The sequence below is a fragment of the Hemicordylus capensis genome, chromosome 2 (genome assembly GCF_027244095.1).
Source record: "Hemicordylus capensis ecotype Gifberg chromosome 2, rHemCap1.1.pri, whole genome shotgun sequence".
Lineage (NCBI taxonomy): Eukaryota > Metazoa > Chordata > Lepidosauria > Squamata > Cordylidae > Hemicordylus > Hemicordylus capensis.
The window spans coordinates 378,817,313-378,827,854 of record NC_069658.1 but is presented as its reverse complement, the minus strand read 5'-3'; the positions used below and the strand labels follow the sequence as shown (position 1 = coordinate 378,827,854).

Below are 10,542 nucleotides of genomic sequence, written 5' to 3'. Positions count from 1 at the left end.
GTATGGCACTGGCAACTTTGGTGCTGTGGTTTACTGTGGCATAGTGGTTAGCGTGTTGTACTGCAGCTGGATACACCTGGATTCAAATCCCCACTCACTCATGACTGAAGCTCAGTGGGTGATCCTGGGCCACTCGCTATCTCTCAGTCTCCCTCACAGGGTGGTTGTGAGGATAACAGCCACATACGCCATCCTGAGCTCTTTGGAGGAAGGGTGGGATATAAATGTGAATGGAGACTTTGAACTGGTGTTGTCCATCCCATCAAACTTTCTTTCTAGTGCCTTCCTGCTTTGTAACCCTTGACCCTTCCACATAAAGAACCAAGCGCAAGCACCTGCAAGTCCAAGAAATCATATTTTCTTTATTGTTTTAATTTTTTTTGTAACTCAACAAGTTTCCATTTTTTAAATATTTTTAAAATTTTCATTATTATATTTTTTTTCTGTTTAATGCACTCGACCCAAAATTGGTTTGGCATGTTGAAAGGAAGGGAAGGGAACTGAAAAGACAGATGGAAAGGAAAAAAGGCAAACTGGACAAAAGCAATGGTGTTGAGACAGAAATGGATCAGCACCAACCTGTAGAAGGGGACATAGAGGGCCCAAGGGAGAGAATGAACCACACACCTTCCCAGTAGGCCCTGGATTTTTGGACGCAGGAGGCCTTCATGCTGCCATTCCAAAGGCACAGCTTCACTTGCAAATCTGGAGGGAGCTGAAGGAATAACAATGGAGACCAGTGTGGCAGGGCAGGGGCAGCTTTGAGGAGGCAGGCAGGACTGCACAGGGAACCAGCCTGAGGCTCTGGGGTGCTTGCTGCTGCCATGCCGGCCTTCCTCCTTGACATTTCCTGTCCCAGCACAAGTTCCCCTCTGGCTCTGCGGTGCCTAGCATAGCTGGGCTCATGCCTTTACTGGAGCTGGCTAGCGAAAAGGAGGTGGCCTGCTCTGGGCCCACCACTTGCCAGTGGTTTAGAAGCCCATGGGTGGCAGGACAGCACACAGGCACCAGTGGGAGACACAGTCTGGGCGGGCCCAGGGCTGCACTGGCAAGACCTGTACAGGGGGAGGAGGAGGAAGAGAGCTGGTGTAAGAAGCTCCTACAGCAGCAGCAGAAGTCCCCCTACAGAGCTATGGGGAAATGAACTCCTTCATTCGGGAGGCCCATTGCCTGGAGCACCTGCCTGTATCACGCAGCTTGGGAAGGATGAGCGATTCTCCACTTCTGAGAACTGCTGGTGCTGGTTCAGGCTTTATAGCTGTCCTTTCACTGTTTTGCAAAAGAACGACCCTCCCTCCCCAGAAGTTAGGAGTGTGCGGGGAGCCTGAGAGTTTCTGGCAGAGAAGGGAGCACATATCACTCCCCCAGAACAGAGAGACAGGGCAAGAGTGCCACTGTGCCTAGCAATTAAACTCAGAGTGGCTTTTAGAGCAGCAGATTCCAAGTTCTAATGTTACTCGAGAGGTAGTACTGTCCTGAACTAGCTTATGCATGAATGCCGCTCATGTTGGCTTGTACCCAGTCAATTGTTCTTGAGAAAACAGAGATGGCCTGGATGAGCAGTGTGCCAATGAGGCATACTGCTTGTTGATTCTCCCAGCCGTCGTCAAGATGGGAAACACAAGGGCCATATCCTTGTCCTAGGGGTTGCCCCATATTTTCCATGCAGTTTTGACCTGATGGCGAGTGGGGAATACATTTGGGCTAACTTGCCATCTGCCTCCATTGCACAAAGGTAGTGGATAACTCTGAAGAAGCTTAAGGGAATGCTTTTGCTGAAGACGTGGGTTGAACTCATGGGTTTGCATAAGTCTTTGATGAAAGGCCAACAAAGGGGACTACAGAGGTCTCAGTTAATGGGCTGCAAGGAAAAAGATGAACTGGTTACACCCAGGATGGCATGTTAACAACTGTAGTTGTTGACTAGGAAGCTTCCGAGGATCTCTAACTGTGAAGCCGCCAACCTTCATTGGGGCGGGGGGAGGGCAAGAACATGGGGAAATGTCAGCCATTGGCTCCTGGAGGCATGCTACAAATGGATCTTTGTTTTCTGACTATCCCCCCTTTATCTGCAAATATTTCCTGTGACCCCCAGCAGAGACCTCATGATATAAAATAAAACAGACAAGAATATAATGATGGCTTCCGTACAAAAATGGAGTAGTATTCCATCTGTCTGCACAGGGCTTAGACCAGACACACAGCTTTGCCCTCTTAGTCCTCTCCAGAGTGACAAGGACGCATCTGCTCCTAGCAATCCATCTGGACTCAAGCACTTGGCATTGTCGGGTCCCTCTGCCTACTGCTGGATTGGGGTGGGGACATCTGCACTGTGCAGTCTCAAGGGAAAACTTAAGATAGCAAACCTCTCGCCTGCCAGTGAAGGGGGCACTTTCTTCAGTTGAGAAATGGAGACACCTGTATGATTATCATTGCTGGATATGAGGGGGTCTCCTTCACCTGTTGAAATCTTATACTTGAGTAGAGAATGGCCCTGGGAAACTATTTTGCGGTCATAGCAGGACGTTCAGTTATATCAGGGACAAATTCATGATGAGGATTGAAAACAATACAACAAGTATCCCAATGTCATAGTGTAAACTTATGGAAAACACACATTTAGAATATGGTGTGTAGTTCTGGTTGTGGAGAAGGTTCAATAATAAGCAGCTAAAATGAGCACCTTCCCTAAAGCGCAAAAACAAACAAAAGGGTTGGGAGAGGAAGGTTTATAAAATAAAGATGTGGGAAATGAAGAGTGGCTCTCAGGCGAACTAGTCCATGCAGGATATTTTGTTTAAACATGAAGGGGACCTCCTCTACCCAGGTAGCAGCTTCACACTACTGTGGTGATTTCTTCAAGCCCAGCTACTTCAGTTAGGAGTGTGCTAATCAAGGAGAGGAGTCATTGGTAAGTGCCGAGGACATAGCATATGCTGCAGTGACAATGGAGGGAGTTGTTTTTCCTCTCTCTCTCTTCTATTTCATACCTTGCAAATGAACATGTCCCTTCTCCTAATGATAACACTGGATATGGGACTCTTCTTGACCTCTACTTTCCAGAATGTAAATTTAAGCTGCATATGTCTGTAGAGCGCTCCTGAATTCAGATGGTCACACTTCACTGAGGTAAGTAGCAGTAAAAGAAACTGGGCAATGGTAAAGTCTATAGACTGCATCCAGCAAGAAGCCTCCATCATATGGATGGAGGACATCCCTCCTACCTCCACCAAAACAGCAAGGAGCATCTGATTTGATTGCAAAGTCTGAATGCTAAACGCCTGTTCTCTCATCTGTTGTTAACTTAAAAGAGCCAGCCTCCTCCACCATCTGTCTCATGCCAGGGCAGAACAGGCAGTAACACTGATATTAACTCAACGATTTGTTGATTCCTTCTTTCCAATTAACAGAGAAAACATAACTATAGTGTAGATTACTCAGAGTTAACATTAGGCTGGAAAATATCCAGTCTTGAGATTGGGATGCTAGCCATTCAACCTCCATAGCTTCACTCCAACAGGGTGGAGGAGAGCAGATAGTCTTTGGTTTTTTGTTGGTTTTTTTTAAACATAAGGTTCCCAAATACCTCTTGATAATAATGGCAAGGAGATACCTGAACCCAGGGTCTTCCTTGGGCCAATGCAGCAAATGCAAGTGAGGTTAATAAGGCCATTTGGTATTGAGAGAGGATTGATCAGAAACAGAGTTCGGTGCTGGAACAGGTCATTGGGGGCAGGGCTTCATCTTCTTTGGGGTAGAGTGTTCCCCTAAGAAAGCAGACAAGCTAGTTCTGGACCAAACTGAAAAGAGTTTGGATAAACCAATGTGTGTCAGGAGGAGGACATAGTTAACTCTCCAACTTTCATACAATGTGATTCCAATGAGTAATTCAACCAAAGACTGAAGCAGTAATGAAGGGAGGTAAATGTCCCACAATCCAATCCCCCATGTCCCTTGAAAGAATGACCTAGATATAAAATAAAAGGTGTCTGGACATTTTTAGGGCCTGCTAATTCTTTTATAACCTTGCCCTGCAAGCTGGGATAGAAAAAACCTGGCTGTGGGTGGGACAGCCTGAGTTATTTTGCTGCATGCTGCCTCACTCGATTGGAAAAGGTGTCATATCAGGCTCACTGCTCCAGAGCTATATTGTTGATCTTATTCTAGAGCCACAAACTGCATGCACTTTCACCTGATTTGTTGTTGCTAGCAAAACCCAACTTCCATCTTTCCATCTGGGCTCTTCCCCACATAGAGATCAGTATGGGTACATGGCCAGCTCTTTACCAGCCATTTATTGGGTGTTCTTGGGTGGAAAGATGCAGTAGACCTAGCCCGACAACAGCCCAGGGAAAAATCAAGTTGCTTACCTGGAACTGATTATCTTCAAGTGCTCCTATGTGCATCAACACTATTAGGAATGTGGTTGTGCAGATAACAACTTTGACACTTCCATAGCTTCTCCAGATGCTTCAATGCCACCCACATGATAGCATGAACATTAGGCTTGGGCAGCTGGAACGTCTTCCCTCAGTTCCTGACTGAATGCCACTAACAGCAGATGTCTGTGTGGAGACCTAAATTCAAACAGGTAAGTACCTTAACTACATCTTTCCCCCTCCACCTGCAGTCAGGCTGGTGGATGGGTTGCATGTATGCACACAGGACCACTCAAAGGTAAGCAACAGTAAGCAACCTGTTTGTGCTCCTCTGTGCATCCACACTATTGGAAGATTAGCTAATGAGCATCTTGGAGGTGGGTGAAACGTCAAGGCAGAACTTGCTGTAGGGAAGCTCTACCCTGTACAGCATCCTTTCTTGATCTAACATCCAAGGCACAGTGTTTGATGAAAGAAGATATTGTGAACCAGGCTGCAGTTTTACATATGGCAGGGATTGAAGCACCCAAGAGATTTGCTGTTGAGGAACCTGCCGTCTTCGTAAAGTGTGCTTTTATTTATTTATTTATTTATTTATTTATTTATTTATTTATCTATCTATATTGATTTTACATATAATGGCAGGGGCAGAATGCCTCCTATAATGCTTCTACAAGCTGGTATGCTCTACTACCATTGAGTCAGGAGAGGGATGTTTAAACAGGAACCCACTATTTATTTATTTATATTTATATACCACCCTTCCAAAAAAGGCTCGGGGCAGCAAGCAAATGCCTGCTTGCACTTTATACATGAATTCCAGCTTCTTCAAAGTTGGAAAGACAGGTGCTGGTTTGCTCCGTCTACTTTGATGCATTTATCAATACTGGGTACCCTGGGTACATCTGTTGGCATAGATGAACTATGGACAAAATTGAACACTGGATCATCTATTGGTGGAGTCGCTTCCTTCGTTCAGTGACAAACCCAGCATTTTTGTCAAGCACAGTATCTGAGCACTGTACATTTTTAACGCCTCCAGAAGATAATCTGATCGCTTTGGAAGGGCAGTGTCATCTGAAGAAAGATCAGAGGCATTCTGTATCAAAATCATTTGAGAGTGAGTAAATTCTAATTTTGGAATCTGTATTGTCAACATCCAAAACATAAGGTGAATGAGGTTTGCCCCCCCTTGGTATAGAGCTCTATACTGAAGTTGTCAGTCTTGTTGAAGACACCAGTGCAGTCAAGGAATGAAGGTTTGGTGCTGTAGACATCGGGATGATAGCTAACATTGACAACGAAGATTGCTAAATGACCTCAACATCAGGATCAACAGCACTCAGTTGAATTGGAGCAGAAACAGTAGCAGCAGGTATCTGGAATTTTTCTTCCAGAACCAATCTCCCCATTATTACTATTCTTTTGGCTGTCAGCACCATAGTCAGAAGACTGGTGATAATGGGAAGATCAGTCTTGGAAGAATTCCAGAGATACTTTTCTGTGATATCCAGAGAAGTAATGGTTGAATCACGGAACTGACACTCTGACATTGGGGAGTATGTGTGCTCACAGTAGTGTCTGTACTGAGAAGAGCTGGAAGAGTGAGAAGGAAGGAGTCTCTCAACCTCAGTGCAGTGTGCACTGTGGACTATAACAATGTCAGTGCTTCATCCCTTTTCCAGATTTCTCATCTGTCAAAGAGGCTGCCTCCATTAACTGTACTGGTAAATATGGAGAACCCTCCATGAAATCAATATCTCAATGCATAGGTGACATAGATGGAATTTTAGGTACCTCTGAGGGCTTCTCTATTGGCACTAATACTGGGGTTCTCAGCAGAGAGTTCTCTGACCAAAGCCATCTGCTTCACCGAATCCTCCTTTTTCTTCCCTGATCTCCTCTAAGGGTCTTCCAAAACTGATGCCCTCTTTTTTGAGGACTGGTCGGCTGCCTCGAAGTTGAAGATGTATGATTGGACTTTTTTGACTTCCCTGATGACTATTTATCTGAGGGAGATTTCTTTAATATCTGTATCAGAAGAATCAGTGGGGTGTTAGACACAAATAACTGCATCATAGACAAAAATGGTGGAGATTTTAGTGCCATTTCATATAGTGAAGCACTTAACTTTGGTTCTCTGTTTTGACTATTTTCAAAACCAAATGAAAATATGACAGGAATTTGCTCTGTGGTCCTCTTCCAGACAAAACAAACATTATGTCCATCCTTTTAATTATGTGCATTATCAAATTTAAAAGAGAGTTAACTGTGCTCACTGTAAAGAGAACAAGAATGTAACTTAAATATAGTTTAGCTGGTGAAACAACTGCACTTTCTTTTTAATGAAAGAAGTAGAGAGCAAGAGGAAAGTGAATGAAAAGCTTGTTGTTTCCTCAGCAGCAATCACAAGGGAACTGAGGGGAGAAACTCCAACTGCACAACCTTAACAGTCATGCCGGGCACATGGTTGATGCTGAAGCATTTCCAGAAGTTATGGAAGTGTCCCCAGTGTTGACATGCACAGGCACATACCAATAGTGTAGATGCAGAAGACCATGAAAAAGATAACTGAGAGTCAGGGTGAGGGTGATCCCTCTAATTGGGCTTTAGGATGGAAGAGGAGGCACCAGTGAATTGTGCTGCCGTGATACAGGGCAGTTGCAGACTATTTACTGGTTGCTTGGGTCTCCGCAGTGGCTCTGGGGTCAGAGATACAAAGAGGTTAAAAAAGATTTGCTGATGGCTCCTCTTTCTCTCTGTGGTAGGGTGCAGAGAAGGAAAGGCCTTGGCTAGTCCAAAGGAAGGGCTCCTCTAAAAATGCAAACCTTCTGTTTCTGTTTTTGAGAAGTCTCCTAGCACTTCTACTTGCTGAAAAAGGGGAGAAAAATGCAAACCCAGTTTTAAAAACTTAACACTTTGAGGCTCCAGCTAGCAAAAACCACACACCACTTCCCTTTTTGATGCAATGTGCCCAGGCAACATCTAGTCTGAAGATTTCAAATAAATACCAATGATGTGTTTGCTTTTTAAAATAAAGTAAAATAATGAAATGCAATGAGACAACACTCTGCCCCCCCCCAAATTCTTAAAAGCAAAGGATTCTCCTGGAACCAACAGCATTAGAGAATTACAGCATCTTTGGGTCTTGCAGTAAAAATGGTTTTTGATTTCCCCCCACCCACAATTCCACAGTGGCAGTAAATGAGAAAATAACCAACTTCATGTAGAGATGTACGGAATAAGTACCTCATCCGGCAGGAAAAGGGGAAATGCTTCAAGGTCACAGAAATGATGCAGTATATGTTATATATTACATAAAAATTGTGCCAAAATTGTTTTTCCCCCTTTTTTTCTTTTTTGATTGTAAAAATCTGCTCTTGGTGGGTTTCCCCCTGTTGTCTTCATCAAAGCAGGGATTTCCTTTTCCCTTTCATGCTCCCATACCACACATGGGGCCAGAGCAGAGCTGAGTGCCATATATCTATATATATCATATAGATATAGATATATTTAAAACCCAGACAGAAAAGTTCCACTTTTTTTTCCTTTTTCAAGTGAGTAAATCAATTCTGTTGTTGTTGTTTTTAGGATTTCATATTTACAGCATTTCAATTGGTATCACATCCCCCCTTCCCAACCCACTTTGACCCCGCCCACCGCCCGCCCCAGAGATATGATGCCTCTAGGTGAGACTGGTTGCTTTCTCCCAGGACGAGAGCTGGTGAGAAAAGTCGGAGTTGTGCTTGAGAGGAGGGAGATTTGTTATTTCTTTTTCCTTTGGGGAAAAAAGTGCAGTCTGGGTTAGTGTTTTTGTTGCTGTTTTTGTCAGTTTGCTGAAGGACAATCCATCCAAGTCTGGAAAAAAAAAGAGTTCATGTTTGAACACTCCAACTTCCCCCCTAAATGTGGTCCCAAATGTGTTTGGATGGCAGCCATATTTGCATTGCAGGTACTCCTGACTTTTGCTTCTTTCTAGGCAGGAATGAAACAGAAGGAAGATGAAGAGTATTCTTCTTGCATCACTGCTAAACGTTGGAGCAGCAACTCAGCAGGCTGTGTGGGGGAGTGACGGGACTGAGTTCAACAGAAGACACAGGAAGAAGGGCCCCCATTTCATCCCTCATCATCTCTGTTTTGTGCGATTTTATTTCAGGCCTGGTGACTACACCAAATCAACCATGAGGGCAATGGCTACCAAATGCAGCCACAAAACCCAAAATAAACCTAAAGATAGCCACCTCAGTCCTACTTCCTCCTTCTTCCCCAGGAACAATGGTGCATGTCAAGCATCCCTATGTGGGCTCTTTTCAAAGAAACAAAGGGAAACTTTCCTGCTATCCTGCCAATCTGAAAGAATCAAGGAACTTAAATGCAAAGTCCTGCTGATAAACTGTGACAGTCAACAAATACTGGAAGGCAGGTTCTGGGCTTAACATCATCTGAACAACTCCTTCCTCTCCCCCCGCCCACTTCTCTCTCTCTCTCTCTCTCTCTCAATATTTTTGGCAACATTTGCATCCAAACCCCAACTAGGCCAAGTGCCATAAGGCCCCATTTGTCTCTTGTACTCTTCTGAACAGGCTAACAAAGTTGTGGGAAGGGGAGGGCGGATAGTGGGTGCTGAGCCAAGAGGCAGGGCATTTCCCCAAGTGCCCTATTCTCTGTGTATGGCACCCTCATGGCTTTGATTTTTGTAGCATTTCTTTAAAAAATAATTACTATTTCAGCTTTTAAATTTTTCCCATCTATTTCCCCTCCCCATTCTCTGGGAGGTATTCTTAAAATAAGTCTGATTCCTTTGCCTGGACACTGCTCTTTCACCCACTGCATTTCTCTGGAAAAGAAACTAACATAACCAAATAGGCACTGTGCCGCTTTCTGCCTGGAAAACTAATTGGATGGAAGGAAAGCAGGACAAAATGGCTGCCCTCCCTCAGGGAAGCCCTCTGCCTTACTGAGCTCTTTCTTCCACCTTCTCTCCTCCATTCATTCCCCAGCCCTGCTTCATTCTCTTCTTCCCCGCCCTTTCCTCCAGGAAAAAATGAAAATGTTCAGGTCACAGCAAGGATGCCATATTAGGGTTGGGGGCATGGTCCCTCAGTCCCTTTTCGGCCCCTCAGAGGCTGGTCACCAGCTGCATTTGGCCATCTCCCTCCACTGCTGGGCTTTCTAAGCTTCCTGGCACCAAGTAGCCATCGTTGCTGGGTCTCCGGACTTGGTAGTAGGCCTGGAGTTGGTTGCGTGGCACCAAGGCTGGCCGGTTGGTGTAGTAGATTTCATTGATGGCTTGGGCATGAGGGAGCACTTCCCCAACCGCCTCGGGGCTGCTGTCCGGGTATGGGGAGTCCCTCAGGTTGGTCATACTGGTGTATAAAGAGTCCCTGTTGGGTGAAGGGGCTTGGCCATCACCCCCCTCTGTCAGGTCAGCTGTGCAACTCTCCGACTCCTCCAGGTCGCTCTGGTAGAGGATGGACTGTGCCCTCTGAAGCAACAGCGGCTCCTCTAAGGCCTTATACATGAGTTCAATTTCCATGTTCTCCTCATGGGTCAAGGAAGGGGCGTCAGGCACAATGGCATCATCCTCACTGTTGGTACCCCCTCCCCCAGCTACTATGTTGGGAGGGGGAGGGGGCCCAGGGGGGTTGGAGGTCTCTGTGGAACCCCCACCTCCCTTGACCATGCCACCACCTCCCCCCCTCAAGTTGTTATGTACCAACTCAGAGATGATCATTTTTTCAAAGGCTGCAGCATCACTTAGGTTGCGTCGGCAATCAGCCATCTTGGTGCCATCAGCTGGGAAGTCACCACTGCGGAGGGAGTAGCTGTTATTGAAGTTGCCATTGAGCGGGAGGGTGTCCATGCCACAGGCGTCTCGGCTGTTGTTCAGGGGGTGCTCTGTGAGGAGGGGGGCACAGAGATGGGTATTAGTGGGGAAAGAAGGGAGGGAGCCCGGGAGTAAGTGCTGAGGTCAGGGAGTCGAGGCAATGGCTTGGGAACTAAGATACAAAAGGCCAGAGAGTCTGTCCAAGTGCAATGTGAGTGCACGAAAAAACATGTGCGAGCAGCGTTTAAGAGAGAATATGGAGGTGCATGAAAACATATACATGTGTGTTTGTGCATGCATGAAGTCAGAGAACAGATGTAGAACTGATGTAGATGT

At 45.6% G+C, this 10,542-nt stretch overlaps 1 protein-coding gene across 10 annotated transcripts in view; it reads right to left on the bottom strand.

The window, feature by feature from the left end:
* Positions 1–342: 342 nt before the first annotated feature.
* The window catches only part of ADGRL1 (adhesion G protein-coupled receptor L1), a 184,042-nt gene continuing 173,842 nt past the window's right edge, over positions 343–10,542 (bottom strand). For 9 of the 10 annotated variants that reach the window (XM_053299297.1, XM_053299300.1, XM_053299299.1 and 6 more), the window contains one exon: positions 343–10,277. In XM_053299297.1, coding sequence (XP_053155272.1) covers positions 9,499–10,277 — 779 coding nt within the window. In that variant the 3' untranslated portion in view covers positions 343–9,498. The remainder of the gene's footprint in view (positions 10,278–10,542) is intronic. The other variant, XM_053299307.1, reaches the window with a different exon arrangement.